At 37.2% G+C, this 19,478-nt stretch overlaps 1 protein-coding gene and 1 pseudogene across 1 annotated transcript in view; one reads left to right on the top strand and one right to left on the bottom strand.

The window, feature by feature from the left end:
* Positions 1–19,478, top strand: part of Ngly1 (N-glycanase 1) — an 82,419-nt gene that overhangs the window by 46,228 nt on the left and 16,713 nt on the right. The window contains exons 5-8 of the mRNA XM_023718504.1: positions 12,836–13,058; positions 16,069–16,190; positions 17,084–17,229; positions 19,209–19,319. Coding sequence (XP_023574272.1) covers positions 12,836–13,058; positions 16,069–16,190; positions 17,084–17,229; positions 19,209–19,319 — 602 coding nt within the window. The remainder of the gene's footprint in view (positions 1–12,835; positions 13,059–16,068; positions 16,191–17,083; positions 17,230–19,208; positions 19,320–19,478) is intronic.
* On the bottom strand, positions 984–1,434 carry LOC101591267 (annotated as a pseudogene).

The following is a 19,478-nucleotide window of genomic DNA, read 5'->3' as shown; positions in this document are numbered from 1 at the left end:
AAAAAAAAAAAAGAAAAAAAAAGCGTTAACTACCCCTTTCAGAATACCAGCAGAGATTGGCAGTACAGTTATCCAAATTATCCTGTATATATGTATACACACACACACACACACACATAAATGTATCTTTTTCCCTTCTTTCTTTTGTCCTTTTCTCATCCCAGTTTTTCTTTCCCATTGAACAAATTCTTTCCCTTTCACAGTACCTATTGTGCTTTCAAATTGTATTTACTGTTTCAGGTTCTCACACTAATGAGACAATACACTGTTTACACATGCAGGTCTGATTTATTTCACTTAGCAGTAGTCTGTAGTTGCACTCATTCATCTACAAGTGCCTCAAATTTATCTTTTTTTTTAATAGCTGAGTAATGTTGTGTAAAGATACCATGTCTTTTTTATCCCTTCCTCAGCTGATGGGCATTTGGGTTGCTCCTTAAGTCATTCTTAGTTCTATATATTCTAGGGCATTATTTAATTGGGGGGGGCTGGTTGTGTTGATTTACAATATACATTTTAACTAATATAAACATGCCTTCCAAAACACCATAATGCTTCATGTAGGGTGTGGGTAACTTAACAGAATGGTCTCGATTCTTCCCTCTTATCCCTGTTGTTACTCATTTTGTTTATGTATTGTAACTATACAACACATTGGTGAGATAATTATTCTTTCTATCTATCTATCTTTCTTTCTTTTCTTTTCTTTTCTTTTCTTTTCTTAGTTCTGGGTCCTTATTAATAAGAGTTAAAAAGGTACCAGACCGGGCAACCAAGGGGTGAGGTACTGGCCAGGAAGGTGGGATGGACTCAGGACTCGGGATTGGAGGGCAGACAGATGGTCTGGGGAGGGGTCAAGGACGTGCCCAAGGGTGAGTTTTCAGGCACTGGGGCCACCAGCTAGTTCTGTGGGATTGCGCAGTTGGGGCTGGGGATGCAGATCAGGTCAGGCTGGCCTGGAATCACTACCCTGCCTTGTCTGCCTAGATCATTCACTGGTCCTGATCCTATTCATTGCCTTCATGTCCACCTCATTGACTTCTTTGTTATCAGGCGACTCGTAATTCATCTCATCCATGTCCTGCATGTCCTCATCATCTTTGTCCTCCTCACTGTCCTCATCCTCATCCTCATCTTCATCCTTCTCTTCCTCATCATCATAGTTCTCTGAGGCTGGTTTGCCAGGGACCAGGTTGTTGTCCTCCAGGATGTTTTGGAGCCAGGCCTGATGCTGCTGCTCCTGCTGCTGCAGCTCTGTCTCCTCCACACATGGTCAATCCAGATTAATCCACAGAGTCTCAGTCACAGGGGAAGAGAGAGGGGAATAAGGTGGACATGGATCCTGGGTTTGAGTCCTGGCTGCACCACTTACTAGCTGTTTGTGGCCAAGTCACTTAACCTCCCTGGGCCTCAGTTTCCTCATCACACCAGGAGGTGGCAGCTGGTGGCGACCCTGAAGCACTTCTAGTAGCTTGAGTGGAAGGAAGGACCCACCAAAGGCCACAGTTACTTTCTGATTAAGAATAAGAAAAATAAAAGATTTAATTGTACCTTCATTCCTTCTCTGATGTACTTCATTTTCTCATGCAGATCTGATTTTCTAATGTGTATCTTTTTATTTGTTTTATTTTTTTTTTTTATTTTAGGGAAGAGTCTACAGGGTGTTCAGGGTCTCACTAAGACTCATAGTGATCCCCCTGCTTACAGCCTTCCAAGAGCTGGGATTACAGGCACGAGCCACCACATCCAGTCTCACTTGCTGGCTCAATGCACCCTGGGGGCAGGGCCGACACAAGGGCCAGGGGCTCAAACCTCAGCCCCTGCACCTGCTTGTGAGTGCTTTAATCTGCTGAGCTATTTGGCCAGCCCAAGAAATTCTTGTAATATTTCTTCTAGGGCATGTCTGCTGGAGGCAAAGTTTTCTCAGTTTTTGTTTGCCTGAGAAAATATTTATTTCTCCCTCACTTTTGAAGGATAATAGCATGAGCAGGTAGAATCCTAGGTTAGTGGGAGTTTTTTATTTTGTGTTTTCTTTGAATAAATATTTTGCTTCATTTGTGAAATAGTTTTTCTGATAAGTCTACTGTATTTTCTATCTTTATTCTTCAACAACAAAAAAACCCATCTCAGCTCTATTTATAAGGGTCAGGGAGATGGCTCAGTAGAATAACTGCTTGCCTGGCAAGTGCAAGGGCCTGAGTTCAATCCCTAAATCTGCCCCCCCCCAAAAAAAAAATCCATCTATCTTTATTCTTCATGCAAAATCTTGTCTTTAGTTGTCTGCAGGTTGAATAAAAAGTTCTAGGCCTACATTAAGAATATTTATCCTGCATGGTGTTTTCTGAACATCCTGGTTCTGTGGTTTGGTGTCTAGCACTTAGACTCCTCAGGCATTATTACTGCAAATACTTCTGTTTCTTTGTCTCTTTTCTTTCTTTCTTTTTTTTTTTTTTTTTTTTTTTTGGCAGAACCAAGGATTAAACTCAGGCCCTTGCACTTGCCAGGGAAGTGTTTATTCCACTGAGCCATCTCCCCGGCCCCCCTTTGTCTCTTTTCTTGTGGTATTTTAATTTATATTTTATTTTACCATCATTTATCTCTGTGCTTTAATTTTAAGTTCTTAGACATTCTGTCCTGTCTTGAAATTTTCCCATGGTTCTAAAATGTCCTGTTGAGGGCCGGCCTGATGGCTCAGCAGACTAAAGCACCTGTTTAGGCGGAGCATAGTGGCTGGGGTTCAATCCCCCCCCCCCGGGGTCTGCTGAGATAGCAATGGAGACTGGGGGTTGGTGGCGTGTGCCTGCCTGTAATCCCAGCACGTGGGAGGCTGAAAACAGGAGAATCACTACGAGTCCAGTCTATATAGTGAGACCTTGTACACCCTATAGACCCTGTCCTAAATGCAGAAAATAAATAAAATAAAATGTCCTGTTCTTTTTTTCTTCTTTTCTCTCTGCCTGCTCCTTTGGAGATTTCCGTTAATCTGTCATCGCACTCACTGATTCTTTCATTGGCTGTGTCCATTCTGCTGATGAACCCTTCAGAGGGAGTCCTCATTGCTATTTCAGTGTTTTTTATTTCTAATCTTTCCTCTAGTTCTCTTTCAGAGTGTTCATCTTCACTTACATTACTTATCTGTTCTTTTTTTAAAAAAATGTATTTAGTACAGAGTCCCCAAGGTCTCACTACACAGATCGGACTCATACTGATCCTCCTGTTTTCAGCCTCCCAAGCACTGGGATTACAGGCAGATGCCACCGTGCCCAGTCTGTCACTCGCAATAATCAAATACTAAATAAATAAAATTATTATTTTACGTTATCTGTTAATTCCAAATTTATGCAGAGTAAGCATGATGCTTTTTCTCTTTAAACTTTTTCTTGCCTTTTTATGTGCTTTGAAATTTTTTGCTAACAGCTGTCCCTTACCTATTAGCAATAGCAACTGAGGTAAATGAGTCTTTGTGTAAGGTTTTATGTTCAGCTCGCTGAAAGTTGTGCTGTATTTAATGTGTGCTATAGTTGCAGATGTCATAGCTTTCAGCATTGCATGCTGTTCTCGTTATCAGGTGTTATTGTCCCTTGAATGTTGTCTACTTCCTGTACATCTCTTATTTGTGAACCACTGTGGTGGTAGTGATGCCCTGTTGATGTTGTGGTTAGGTGGACAGGTGGGTGAGAGTGTCCTATAATGTTTTGATCAAATCTCAGTATTTTGGCTGGGGTCTGTGTCCCTGGATTTGTGACCTTCATGGGTGTCTTAGATTTTCCCTTATAAGTAGAAAGATTGTAAGGGGTTCAGAAATGTCTGGTAGGATCTCTTTCTCCAACAAGTAGGCCTTAATTGTGCAGAGTGCTTGGGTATAATTCACAGTTCTTACTCTGCTTTGTTGTGCCTTGAGGGGTCTTTTTTGGTTCTTCACCATGAGAACCTGCAGGATTCCTGAAACAACATATACCAGCGCTCTCACTCCTGTGCTTGTCTATGACCAAGCTTCAGCACTTTGTCAGAATTGCCATTTAAGTCTTATAAACTCATAACTACAAGGCTTATGCTAGTATAAGCACATCATGGCCAAAATTCTGTGTATTTGCATTTCTTTCAGGATTATGGGATGACTGTTGGCTCTATAATCTCAGTCCACTAATGGGTCCAAGAAAATTTTTTGATTTTTGGTTTATTGATCTTGTTGGTGGTGGGAGTGAAAATTTACTGGGAAGAAACCAGAAGCTAAAACTGGAAATTCCTCTGGGGATGGGGTTGATTTTAAATGTTTAGCCATTTAATCAATTTTGTGTTTGTCATTTGCTACCCCTTGTATCTTGGTGGTCTTTGTCTTTTAATATCACACTATCATTGCCTTATTTTTAATGGCTAGCCTAAACTTAGAATTAATTTTGCTTCAGACACATGACCTTGAGACCATTCTTTTCTTCTTACATTAACAGATCTGTTTCTAAATATAACTTAAGAGTGCATATCAGTATGTGGTCATGAAGGCTGTACCCTGCTTCAAAGCCCTGTGGTCCTTTATGTGGTACATTACGTAAATGCGCGCTTATCAGGTACTTACTGTTGCGTCCTGTATTTGAGTCATTGTGCTAAGCAGCACCAAGGCGAAACAGTGAGTGATAGCAGCAGCTGAACAGGATTCGAGAATTAAAATGTATTGAAAAATTAGTGTGAGACAGGGTCCAGCAAATGCAGTATATGGCGTGCAGTTTTAAATACAACATCTTGCCAGATGAGTAAATTGTAATGAGAAATATCTCAAACTCAGAATATTCTGGTTTGTCCAGCACATTTTTCTCTTTAGGCAAATAACAGAGTATTGCTCAATAAACAGGAACCTACCAAAATGCACATCAGTTAGGTGAATAGCATAATTATCCTGATACATGTGTTTGTCTGTCCTCACCATGGGAATGGTCTAGTCCATAAATTAAAACTCCTTCACGTCTGTTACCAAAGACATCAAGTCTTTCCCACAAAATCTACTAATAGTCTCTACTGACACTTGCCCTAGCATTTTCTCCCTCTAGCTATAAAGAAAATCTACTTTTTTCTTGTTTTATAAAATCTGGAAAATAAGGTAAAGATAAACCAAACTGATAAAGTAATTTCATCACACAGGAGTAAAACTTTTAATATATATTTATGTTAAATGTGTGTGCTGGACACGCACACATTCTTTCAAATTTAAGAACTTTTAATTGAAATAAAGAAAGAACACATTGGCTAATATTGGGCTAGTGAAAAAATAAATAAAAGATTAGGCTTTTAACACCAGAAAGCACATAACAAGAGGGACTAGGAATCTCCTTCCAAGTGTAGCCTTGGAATTCACTTCAGGGTGGGAAGTGAAGCCATGAAGGAAAAGAGGGTGTGAAGATTGAAAAAACAGAGAACAAAGAGTAGTAGAGATTCTTGAAAACACTATGACAACATACACTTCTATGTTTTGTTTTATGTCTTTAGTACAGGGTCTACAGGGCCTCACTACACAGATCAGACTTGTAGTGATCCTCCTGTTTCCAGCCTTGCAAACGCTGGGATTACAGGCGGGCGCCATCACTCCCAGTCTCAGTAACCACGTGCCCTGGGGACAGGGGAGCTGGCATGCCAGGGATTGAACCCTTGCCACTGTGCTCTGCCTAAGCAGGCACGTCAGTGTGCTGAGCTATCTGGCCAGCCCCTTCCTACCTTTATGTTAAATTAAGTAAAATGTAATGTGTGCTTCATTCCTATTTAGCATGCTTCAGATACTCAGTAACCACAAGTTAGTGGTGACCCTATCAGATGTACAAATACAAAACTGCTTTTATTGCTAAAAGTTCTGTTGGATGAAGTGTTACGGAAACATAGACTGTAGAAAGAAGAAATTAAGAAATTCTGAATATTAGTGAAATAAATTTTATGATGGCACAGTTTATTACTAGAGTTTGATTAGACTCAGTTTGACTCTAGTGGCTCAGGGATTATTTTATCATATAAGAAATCATTGAGATAAGTCATTGATAAAGGAAATCTGGTAGTAATGGTGAGTTGTTGTCCAAACACCTAGCTGCCTTTTTATCTTTGGCTCAGGAATACATGGTTTCCATTCTTCTATCACCTTACAGCCCATAATGGCTGTGGGAGTGTCCTGTTACATTTGCATACCAGACATCAGGAAGTGTAAGGAAGAAAAAGCAGTAGTGGTATCCTAGTCTGAAGTAGCCCTTCATTGCAGTCCTACAACAGCTATTCATTTGATCTCTCCTATTAGAAGAGTTTGAGACGTATGGTCTTTTTGCTCATACACTGCACTCTCCCCAAAGCTGCAATTCTATAAATAAAGAAGTAGCAAATGGATATTATATAGCAACTGGCAGGCTCTCACCAGTTGACTGTCAGGCGTTAAGACAAGGACAAAGCCTCTACCGGCCAGGTTGGTAATTTTCTTTCATTTTTGAGGTGACCTTTTTCCTTTTCATGCAGAATCTTACTCTGCTTTATGAAGTAGAGAATACGTTGTGACTTGAGGCAGAAATGCAGACCTAGTCTCTCTGTGTCCTAAGACACCTCTGGAGATAATTAAGACTCGGGGAAGTGTGGTTTGACAAGTCTGGCCTGGCTGTCTGAAGGTTTCTCACGATCAAGTGCCAGAAACAAATACGATGCCTTCCTGGAAGAGGAAGAACTCTGTGTCATTTTGAAAAAGTATTAATATATGCTGACCTACTAGATTGCATATGAAGACAAGGGATAAGAATATTGAGAGTAAAGGTGCATCTTAAGATGAGGCTGTGTCTACTGATGAATTTCACCTATTCTCATTCTTTCTCTTTTGTTCACTGATACTAGTCATCTTCAGAAGAAAGTTAGGGCTTAAACTTGTTAATTTGATTTTGCCACTTAAAAGTTATTACTAATCTATTTTTACCTGATGTTTTTGAAAGATGCTGAATTTATAAATTTGAAGTCTTAGTTATATTTTTAGGATGAACTCTCCAAGCTCTAAATAGTGTCTCTGTAGGAATTAGCATCTAAGTCAGCACTTCCTTTACACCCATTCTGCCTGATAAACCAGAATAGTACCACTCCCAAGGGTGAGTAGGACAGGGCTGAGATTGTAACAGTTGACCATCACTACCATCATCTGGTCATCCAAGAAGTTGTGAAAATGCAATTCCAGCAATAAAAAATTAGAAGCTAATCTTTTAAATGCTTGCTATTTGCTTAATGACCAGATAACTAAAGTTATCTGTGTTATCTATGCATCATAGGATTTTTATTTTCTATTTATTTATTTATTTATTTAGTACAGGCTCTCGTAGTGATCCTCCTGTCTCAGCCTCCCCAGAGCTGGGATTACAGGCATATGCCACCGTGCCCAGTGTCTGTGGCTGGCCTGATGCACCCAGAGCTAGCTGGCATGGCATGTGGTACTGGAGATGGAACCCGGGTCATTGTGCTTGCCAGGCAGGCACTTAGACTGCCCAACTATCTCCCCAGCCCCTGAGTTTTACTTTTTTAGATGGCTCTTTTTGGTGATGACACATATGTTTCTTACAAAATCTGGGTTTAGAGCAGGGCATGGTAGCACATGCCTGTAAACCCAGCACTCTGGGAGGCTGAGTGAAGAGGATTGCAAATTCAAGCCAAACTTGGGTAGCTTCATGACTTAGGAAGACTCTTTATCCATTAAAAAAAAAAAAAAAAAAAAAAAAAAAAATTGAGGGCAGGTGTTGTACCTCATTGTGAAGACCCTGGATTCTGTCTCCAATATGGGGGGAAGTTTTCCTAAATACACTGTTATTTATTAAGGCGTTTAGTACAAGGTCTACAGGGTCTACAGGATCTCACTACACAGATTGGACTTCTAGTGATCCTTCTGTTTTTAGCCTCCCAAGCGCCGAGATTACAGGTGCGAGCCACCATGCCCCATCTCAGCATGCCCCCCCAGGGACACGGCAGGCCAGGGAATCAAATACTCAGCCCCTGTGTCTGCCTAAGCAGGCACTTTACTCCTCTGAGCTATCTGGCCAGCCCTCTAAATACACTTTAAAAGTTTAGAAATTTTTTTGTATTTGATCAAGATCTTTAATAACTCCAGTTTTAATTTGTAATGTAAGTTATATTTTGACTCTCCCAAAATCATTAAACTACTAGCACCTGTTAATAAAGCCCTTGAATGATTTTTTAAAAGTTACCCAGAAGCTGTCACATTGCTATTTTTTCTCAATAAAATTAATTTTAAAAAGTTACCCCAAGGGCCAGCGAGATAACTTAGCAGGCTAAGTGCCTGCTTAGGCAAGCATGGGGACCAGGGTTTGATCCCTGGCAGCACATGCCTTGCCAGCCCCGCCCCCAGGGGTATGCTGAGCCATCCACTCAGACTGGGCGTGGTGGCACACACCTGTAATCCCAGCGCTGGGGAGGCTGAAAACAGGAGAATCTCTATGAATCTGAGCTGCATAATGAGACTCTGTACCAAATACATTAAAAAAAAAGTTACTCAGTCTATTGATAGTGGTCAGCAGCCCCAACCCTTGTATTATTCTAGTCAGTTGTATACCAAACACCTATGATTAATACTGAATTTTATTTTTAAAAATTGGATTTTATTTTTTTAACTTTATATATTTCTCACACATATTGATTCTATTCATCATAGGGAATTTGTACCTGTACATATGTCTTCCTTTTTTCCTGTTTCCCTGCCCATGCACAAAAGCTTCATTTCTAAATTTTTCACTCTGCTCTTTTTTCCTTTCTCTTCCTCCTTCCCTTCCCTTGTTTCCCATCCCACTTGAGCATGTTCTTCCTACTTCCCAATAGTTATCCTCTGTTATGCTCCTCATTTACCCTTTAGGTTTCTCACCAAGAAAATGTGATATTTAAACTTGTCTATCTGATTTATTTTACTTAACATTATGGTCTTGAGTTGTATCCATTTTCCTAAAAATGTCTCAAGTTTAGTACTATAATGTTGGCTGTTGGTTTGCTATAGATGTCTTGCATCATATTAAGGTAAAAACTTGACCCAGTTTTCTTTTTTTAAATTGTTACCTTAATTTTTTTCAGCTTATTTGTACAAGTTAGTTACATAATGACCATATTCATCATAGGGGCTTTGTATCTCTACATATTTTTTGATTCCTTTTTTTCCCCATACCTTCTCCTCCCTTCAACTCCTCTTCCCTTTCCTATTTATAAAGCTCCCCCCCCATCCTTTTTTTAAAACTCAGGTTTTTTTCCCCTTTCTCTTGCTCCTTTTATCCCTTCCCTACCTTAGTTCATCTTTCCTTCTGAACAGTTTCTTCTCATTTCACAGTATCTGTTGTATATGTTAGTCCTTATTTACTCTTTTCAGTTTCTCATACCAGGGAGTCAATGGATGTTTATACATATATGTGTAATTTATTTTATTTAAGAATATGGTCTCAAGTTGTATTCATTTACCTATAAAAGTCTCAAGTTTATTCTTCTTTATGGTAGAGTACTCCATTGTTTAAAAATCCCTACATCATCTTTATCCATTCCTCATTTGATGGGCATTTGGGTTTCCAAGATTGAACTGTTACAAGCTCTGCTGCTATGAACATGGGTACACAGATATCAGTGTAGTATGATGTTTTTAAATCTTATGGGAAGAAACCCAAAAGAATAACTGGGTCAAAAAAGACCTCTAATCCTAGGTTTTTAAGGAATCTCCATGTTGATTTTGACAGTGGTTGCACCAGTCTACATTCCCACCAACAGGAGAGAAGGGTTCCTTTTTTCCCACTACCCCTCCAGCATTTGTTATTGGTTGATTTCTTGAAGATAGCTATTCTTTCTGGAGTGAGGTGGAATCCCAGAATTATTTTAAATTTCATTTCTCTAGTAACTATAGATGCTGAACATGTTCATATATTTGTTTGCCACTTGTTTTTCTCCTATCAAAGTGTATATTCATCTCAGATGCCAATTTTCTATAGGGTTTCTTTTTATCACAAATGTTTGTTGGATTTTGTCAAATGCTTTTTCTGCATCTTTTGAGATGGTCATATTTTTTTGTGCTTGGTTATTTTAATGGATTGTGTTACTTAAGCAAATGTTAGATGAATTCTACTTGATCATAGTGTATAATCTTTTTTTGATAATTTTCTGTATTTCTGTTCACTAATATCTTACTGAGAATTTTTACAACTATATTCATTACGAAGGTTGACCTCTTTAGTTCTTTTTGGTCAGATCCTTCTCTGGTTTTGGTATCAGGGTAACGCTTTTCAGCAATGATTTTTGGAGTGTTGCTTCCCGTTTGGTTTCATTCAAGAGTTTCAGCAGTAGTGGGGTTAGACTAGATTGTTTACAATTTGTATGTCTTTTTGATTTAGCTTTGATAACTCATATATATGTAGGAATCTTTCCATCTTCTCAGAGCATATATTTTCAAAGTAGGTGTAGATGATCTGGATTTCTGCAGGATCTATTCTGATTTCACCCATTTCATTCCTATTTTCATGGATTTGGGTCTTTCCTCTCTTTTTTGCTAAGATTGACTAAGGATTTATCTGTTTAATTTTCAAAAAACCAACTCTTCTGTTCATTGCTTCTTATTTATTATTTTCTTAATAATAAATTAATCAATTACATTAATTTCTTCTCTGATCTTCATAATTTCCTGCCTTGTATGTGCTTTGGGTTTAACTTGCTCTTTTTCCAAACCTTGAGGTTCAACATTAGGTTTTTTATTTGAGCTCACTTTGTTTTCTTAATGTGGGAATTCACTACTCTAAATTTCCCTAATAGAATTGTTTTCATTGTATTCTATAAATTCCAGTATTTTATATTAGTGTTATCATTTAATTATAGCATCTGATTTCTCTTAAAACTTTTTCCTGTTTTAAAATTTTATCTCTGACTTATTGGTTGTTTAGGAGAGTGTTATTTAGTTTCTGTGTGTTTATGTAATTTTGTGTTTTCTCTTGCCATTGATTTTCAGTTTTATTGTACCATGATTTGATTATTTGCATGGGATAATTTCAGTTCCTTTGCTTTTTCTTACACATATTCTCTGAACTAGTATATGATCTACTTTGGATAAAGTCCCAGGTGCTGCTGAGAAGAATGTGTAGTCTGTTGTTGTTTGGTGCAACACTCTAGATGCCTACTAAGTTCATTTGATTGAAAATTTGATTCATTTTGATATTCCTTTGTTGATCTTTTTTGTTGTTGTTTAGTTGATTTGTGCCAGTGGGATATTGAAGTTGCCCATTACAATTGTATTATTACTTATGTGATTTATCTATTAGTGTTTGTTTTATATTGTTATATATGCCAATATTTTGCACATATATATTTATGATTGTTATCTCTTCCTCTCTGATTGTTTTCTTATGTATGTAATGACCTTCTTTGTCTCTTTGATCAGTGTTGGCTTGAAATCCAAATAGAATAGCTACCCCTGCTTTATTCTGGGTTTCTGTGACATGGAGTAGTTTGTTCCATCTTTTGACTTTCAGTCTATAAATTTCTTTTTGGTTAAGTGTGTTTTTTATGTGTAGCATATTGGTGGATCTTGCTGCTTGATTCATTCTGTCAATCTGTTTCGTGTGATTGTTGAATGAGACCAGTCACAGTGATGGTTATAATGGACATGTATTAAGGAATTTTTTTTTTTTTTTGCTCCTTGAATGCCTTCAGGGCACTTTTGCATGGCTGGAGTGTTGTGGGGATCGAACTACAGCAAACTGAGGCTGCCAGCATTGTGGAAGCAGCCACTTAAAGAACTGAGCTAGGGCTGGGCCCCCAATGGACATGTATTGATTTATCCTCATCATTTATATTTTCCTGCTGTTGGTTCCCTTTCTTTCCCTTCTGCTTAATTGTATGCCTTGCCTGGTAGACTCATTCTATTGGGATTCATGGAATTGCTGTTTTGCTGTCTTGTTGCTTTTTCTAGAATATCCTTCAAAACTTTTTGGAGTGTTCATTTGGTGATCATGAATTTCTTCAGGTGTTCTTTGTCATGGAAGTATCTTCTGCATCAAGTTTGAAAGGTCATTTTGCAGGGTACATCGATCTGAGTTGAAGATTGTTTTATTTCAGGGCTTTAAATACTTCACTCCAAGCTGTCCTTGATTTAAGGGCTTGAGTTGAAAAGTGCTATGATTGTGATGGGCTTTCCTTTATAGGTGATTTATAGCTTTTTCTAGCAGCTTTTGCATTCTGTTTTTTGTGTTGAATTTCTGGTATATTCTGTTGATTTTCTGGAATATTCTGAATTTTCTTGACTAGTATATCCTTTGATTTTTTTTTTTTTCTGATCATGGCTGTTTTGAGTTCTCTTTGGTTCTAAACCCTCATCTGTAGCCACACTTGTACCCACTATTAAATGTTTTTCAAAATTAGACTTTTCTAGCTCCCTTGTGTCTCAAGATAGTTCCAAACCATCATTTCCCACAAGTCATTAAATAACACTTGTTATTGCATGCCAGAGGGTAGATATAAAGCTATAGCTTATGGAGATGGTGGCATATACCTGTAATCCCAGCACTCTGGAGGTTTAGGCAGGAGGATGACTGCAAGTTCAAGGCCAGCCTGAACCACACAGGAAACCCTGACTCAAAAATAAAACAAGAAAGGTAAAGGTTCTGTTTTAAATATGTAGTTACACAGGTCATTATATTTCTGCCTAGTTCACATTGTCATGTACTAACCATTCATACATCTTATTTATGAAAGTCTTTTATATCATGCTGTGTTTCATATATTTCATATTTCAACTTGAGAATATGTACAATGTGTGTAGATATTTTTAGATTTTGTTGGCTTTGGATCTCACTTGGTTCTCTTAACTCCTCAGGTGCTAATATAAGTGATGAGGATTTTCTTTTGCTGGAGCTTTTGCACTGGTTTAAAGAGGAATTTTTTCATTGGGTAAATGACATTTCATGCACCAAATGTGGTGGACAGACTAAATCTAGAGATAAATCATTAACACCCAATGAAGATGAGCTAAAGTGGGGTGCACACCTTGTAGAAGATCATTACTGTGATGCATGTCAGCTCAACAATCGATTCCCAAGGTGAGTACCTAGAAAAAAAAGTTAGGGTAATCTCTTAATGGAAAGATTAAAGGCAAATTTTAATTAAGCAAACTCTTAAATCTTCATTTTAACTATTAGAAATACATTTTTTAGAACAGAGGTCTACAATGACTGGTAAGGCGAAAGCCAGCCCATACTTGTTTTCTAATAATGTTTTATTAGAATACAGGCCTTGTGTTTCATTTAGAGTCTGGACCTGTTTTCAGGCTATAGCTTTGGAGTTGAATATTGGTGACAGACAAATCATACTCCCTACAAACTCTGAAGTATTTTCTTTCTGTTCTTTTACAATAAATTTGTTGCTCTAGATTGCACATTTTGAGCATAGTCATAGTATTTTCAATTCTCCAAATCATGTATTTTTTTAATACATGATTTTTAATTTTCTGATAGTATTGATCTACGATAAGAATACTAATTATGATCATTGTTATACTGAATACAATATAATGAAAGTAATCATTAAATTATAGTAAAGAAAGTATAAGTGTGGTGTTGTATTTTTTTCTTATAAAGGTAGAAATTTCTTTTAACTAGGAATCTCCCACCCGATACCTACCCCTTCCAACTTGTAAATAAGGAAATTTTAATTTTTCAATATACTTTCAATGTTGGGGCTGGGGAGATAGCTCTGTAGAATAAGCAAGGGCCTGAGTTCAATCTCCAGTTCTGCAAAAAAAAAAAAAAAAAAAAAAAAAGGGATTAAATATACTTTTAATGTATCAGACTTATGCCATTTTCTAACTAGCAATACTTAGTTTTTTTATACTAGCATGCAAAAAGATACCACATTTTTGAAATACCTTTTTTCAATTAATATTTTTATCTTTTAATGTATAAGACTCATATCATATTTTATAATTAGCAAATGGTACAAAGTTTGTTTGTATTATTATGCAAAAAAGATAACATCATCCTACATCAGCCTACACCTAGGCTCAGTTCTGTCTTTAATTTGGAACAGCCCTATTATATGCAGAATATAGGCTAAACAGAATCTAATACCCAATAATTATCTGTAATTATTGTTATTTCTTCATTTCGCATACATCTGCACAACCCTTCTGCAGAGATTAATAAAGAGATTAGTGTGTGTGTGTGTGTGTGTGTGTGTGTGTGTGTGTGTGTGTATTTTAAATCCTCATAACTCTTTAGGCAGTTGGATTTTAAACTAATAATGCAGTGTGGAGTGGCACAGACTAAGCATAGATATTCATGCAAAGTATTATTTTCCTTTCTAATCACTTTCTTTTACTGTTGTTAGCTATTTTCCTTATCAGGTTGGGATAATAAAACTTTTTTTTTCAGTGCAGAGGATCTAACCCAGAGCCTCCACCACACTAGACAAGCACTCTGCCACTGATCTGTATCTCCAGCCCTAGCATCCCTAAACATTGTTAATTAGAGATGATTATTGGGGGGTGCTCAGGAAGGGTTTAGGGATCCAACCAGAGCATACCAAACACACATGCTGCCACTGAGCTAAACTATACCCTTCATCTGATCCATTTGTCTTAGCACAAGTACTGTATATAATAGATGTTGTATAGGATATTTTAGTTCTATTACTGCGCTTGAGTTTAGATTCACATCTTTCCAGTGTGGTGATGCATACCTGCAATCCCAGCACTGATGGTCAGGCTGAGGCAGGAGGATCACTGAGAGTTCAGAACCAGTCTAGGCTACACAGTGAGTTCAAGGCCACCGTGAATTGTACAGTGAGACTCTGTCTCAAAATTTAAAAAATAATAAATACATATTTTTCAGTTAATTACTAAATTCCAAATGCATTTAATTTAGCTTAAGCAAAAGTATCTGCTCAGCAAATTCTGTATGGTGGAGCCAGCTCCCTCGTGCCCCTGATCTTTTGCCTCTTTTGCCTTCTGGGCTCATGGGTGACATCTGTAGTTAGCTGGAGCACTTTTCTGCTTAGCTGGACCAACTCAAAAGCCTTTTCAATACCATGCACAAATTTGGTTTTTTGGATTTTCTTAGGTTTTTTTGAACTCAGGCCCTTGCGCTTGCCAGGGAAGCGCTTATTCCACTGAGCCATTTCCCTGGCCCCAAACAGCCAGGCATAGTGGCACATGCCTGTACATCCTTTTTTTTTTTTTCGGAACCAGGGATTGAACTCAAGCCTATGTACTTGCCAGTCAAGCACTTATTCTATTGAGCTATCTCCCCAGCCCCACCATGTGGAAATTTGGAATTCTCTACTTTTATGACAGTTTTATAATTGGAATAACTTTTATTTTTATTTATGAGACAGAGTCTCACTGTGTAGTTCGATGTACCCTTGAACTTACCATGTGACCCAGACTGGCCTCAAACTCACAGCAATCCTCCTGCTTCAGCCTCCCAAGTGCTCAGATTACAAAGGCATGTGCTACCATGACTGGCAATTGGAGTAACTTTTATTTTAAAGACAGCTTTGAAAAACAACTTCCAAATTATCAAGGACCTTTAATACTTGAAAAGAATAAAACTTTAATCAAAATTATAATTAGAAAGGAAAAAGAGCTTTAAAGTAAAATTAACCTCAAGTTTTTATTGAATAGCTTAAAATCATCTACTTTTTAATATATTGAGCTAATTATTACCAGTTAATGTTTAATGCATTAAATAGATTTCCTACAGAATCTATACATCCAAACTTGTATTTCAGAACCCATTTTAAATATGAGTTCTCCTCCCTAGCCACTTTCCACAACAGTAAATCCAGCCTGTTGTAAAGTATTCTGTCCCAGTCTCCCATACAGTAAAAATGTGTTCATTCTCTCTGTCGGGCTTATAAAAGCTCCCTGAAGACATTGCCACTGTTTAAATCACTTTTCAACAAAGATTCTAGCAGTAGCTTACATATTCTAGGCCTTTCAATCAATATTTAAAAATAAAAAATTAAGAACCATGATTATTATTTAGCACAGAAGTAACATTCTTTTGAGAGTAAATAAAATGTTTGTTTTTTGTTATTGTTTTATTAAATCAGATATAACAACCCTGAGAAACTTTTGGAGACAAGATGTGGACGGTGTGGCGAGTGGGCCAATTGTTTTACATTGTGCTGCCGCGCTTTAGGGTTTGAGGCTCGCTATGTTTGGGATTACACAGGTACAGAATGTGACAGGAACAAAGGGGGAGCGTAGCTTTGTGTATTTACAGCTTAAATTTGCACTATGAGTGCATCAGTTTTTGTATTTGCTTGTTTGTCTTAGCTTACACTTGTCATCTGTAAAATAACACTAATATTAACCTCAGGTTTTTTGAAGAAAACACACAATTTTTGTTAATATGCCAGCACCGTGTCTGGTACTGTGCTTTGTACTCTGTTCCTTATTAACGTTTTTACATGGCATTTATAGTAATGTTGTTTTTGCATAGATAAGAATGAATAATAATGTGCTATAGAAATCTTCATTTTTAGAGGGATTTCTATAAATAATTTAGTAAAGTATACAAAAATAATATTAAGAAAAGCCATAGATATCTTTATTGTCTTTATTTAGAAATACCTCATGTTGTCTGCATGTTAAAAAGTTGTTTCTCTTGTTTTAGAGTTCTACTTGTGTTTTCAGCTTTTATTTTTAGAATCAAATGAAACCTTCAGTTAATATTTGTTTATAGTTAAACAGAAATCATCAGTGATGAGAAATCGTTAGACAGCCTAGTATATCTGCATTTTGGGGTATCAAGAAGCATACTGGGTTTCAAAAATAGTACTAATTTCCTTCACATTGTTGGCAAACTGAGGCTGATAATTTTGATACTTCTTTAGAGTGATACATGTTATTTCTATAAATAAATTTATAGAATTGACTGCACTAATAGTGAATGTTATAGGGTAGACTTGTGTGAACCACAAGATGCTCACTTTTATGAACTTAAATTTAGAATATTATAATTAATGGTGTGATCCTTTGGAGTTCACATACAGACATTGGAAGCCATTGAAGTTTTATGCTTCACTTTTATTCCCTTATTTTTCTTTTTTCTTACTTGTGCAGACCATGTTTGGACCGAAGTCTATTCTCCTTCTCAGCAGCGGTGGCTGCACTGTGATGCATGTGAAGATGTGTGTGATAAACCACTCCTGTATGAAATAGGGTGGGGCAAGAAGCTTTCCTACATCATAGCATTTTCGAAAGATGAGGTAGGGCATAAGACAAAAAAAATTTTTTCCAACAATAAAATACATTTTTTCTTCTTTGACAGTTTTATGAAGATGTACCTGACAGTAATAAGCTTCATATTTAAAGTGTACAGCTTAATAAAGGTGGTTATTTGCATGCACTCATGAAATCGTTACTGCTCTTGGTGGTCCAGTGTATGGGTGCACCCTCATTCACTGGTGGTATACACTTGAGTAATTTTCTGTCTTAAGCTGGTATAAATGTTTAACTGCACAAGTCTTTCTACAGGCATCTGTTTGCTTTTGTCTTTGCTTAATGCCTCACAGTTGAATGTGTGGATGATATGGTAACTGCAGATAGAACTTGGGAAACTGGTGAACCATTTTATGAAAGTGATTGCACCGTTTTACATTCTCACCAGTAGTATGTGGATATCCTGTTTTCTCAGGTCATTACTAACATTTATTACTGTTGAATTTTAAATTGTGGCCCTTTTTTTTTTAATATTTATTTATTTTTATTACATTTATTTATTGTGTGTGTGTGTGTGGCCAGCTCAGCCCACCAGGGGGCGGGGCTGGCTGGCATGTGGTGCTGGGGATCAAACCACGGTCCCTGTGCTTTGCCAAGCTTGTTTCAAGTAGGTGCTTTAGACCACTGAGCCATCTCTCCAGCCCCGTGGCCCTTTTAATAGATGTGTAGTGGATATTGCTGTGCTTTTCATTTGTACGTTTCTATTGACAAATAATATTGGTCACATTTTTATGTGTTTGCCATCCGTGTCTTCCTGCTGGCTGATTTTTTTTCCCATTGCTTTCTTTTTGTTGAGTTTTGACAATTCTTTATGTGTTCTTATATAACACTTTATCAGCTACATGGTTTGCAAGGGTTTTTTGTGTTTGTCAGTAGTTTTTGATGCTTTTTAATGACTTTTTTAGAAACCAAATCAGTGATGTCCAATTGACCAGTCATTTTTATAGGTAGATGGATAGTCCTTTTTCATGTTGTAGCTAAGAAATTGTTGCCTAGTCTATATCATAATATTTTTTCATTTTTTAAAGAAACTTTATTTTTAATCTGCAACCATTTTGAGTTAATGTTTGCGTATGGTCCAACTATAGATTGAAATTCACTTTAGAAATATGGGTAATGAGTTGTCTTAGTACCATTTGTTGCCCAGATTCTCTATCTCTGTCTCTTTTTTTTTCACTATGTAGTTCCAGCTGACTTCAAACTTAAAACAATCCTCTGCATATGCCACCACACCCAGCCCTCCTTTTTCTTTTCTTTTCTTTTCTTTTCTTTTCTTTTCTTTTCTTTTCTTTTCTTTTCTTTTCTTTTCTTTTCTTTTTCTTTCTTTCTTTCTTTCTTTCTTTCTTTCTTTCTTTCTTTCTTTTTTTGTATTTAGTCCATGGTCTACAGGGTCTCACTACACAGATTGGACTCATAGTATTCCTCCCATTTTCAGCCTCCCAATCACTGAGATTATAGGTGATGCCACCACACCAAGTCTCAATCACTGTTTTAGCACCCCCTGGGGGCAGGGCCAGCATGGCTTGTGGTGCTGGCGATTGAACCCCAGTCCCGTGTCTGCCTAAGCAAGTGCTTTAATCCGCTGAGCTATCTGGCCAGGACAAGCCCTCCTTTTTCTGTTGAATTATCATGACATCTTTATAAAAAATAAGTTGTTCTGTAATATAAATTGAATGTAATAAAAGTAAGTTCATACTTGTTTAATTTGTGTAGTCAGTTTTGTGAATAAACCCTAAAAAGCTAGTGTTCTGAAATTTTCATCTTTTTATCAAATGTTTCTTGGAAGTATACCTTTTCAAAAATTTTTAAAAAGCAAGATATTCTCTTCAGCTTGTATCACAGGTTTTTAAAGTTTAAGCAAAGTATACTATTTCTTAAAGTACATTTATGTTAGATGTCTTCTAGGTACTTATCAAATAAAGGTGGATAGTTAGAAGCTTATTATTTGTATTATTATCTATTTCAGGTAGTTGATGTCACTTGGAGATATTCTTGTAAACATGAAGAGGTGCTCTCCAGAAGAACTGCAATAACAGAAGAATTACTTCGTGAGACTATTAATGAGCTTAATAAGCAGGTATATATTATGATTTGTGTCTACATGGTCCCCCAAAGCCTCATGCAGTCATTGCATTTGGGCTTTTCGGAGTGGCTGAATGCTGCACCTGCCCAAAAGAGGCTTGTGTTCTCTCTCTCTCTCTCTCTCTCTCTCTCTCTCTCTCTCTCTCTCTCTCTC

The sequence above is a fragment of the Octodon degus genome, unplaced genomic scaffold, assembly GCF_000260255.1.
Source record: "Octodon degus isolate 3935 unplaced genomic scaffold, OctDeg1.0 scaffold00059, whole genome shotgun sequence".
Taxonomy (NCBI): domain Eukaryota; kingdom Metazoa; phylum Chordata; class Mammalia; order Rodentia; family Octodontidae; genus Octodon; species Octodon degus.
Note: the sequence above shows the minus strand (reverse complement) of the source record. Positions and strands in the feature narration are given on the sequence as shown.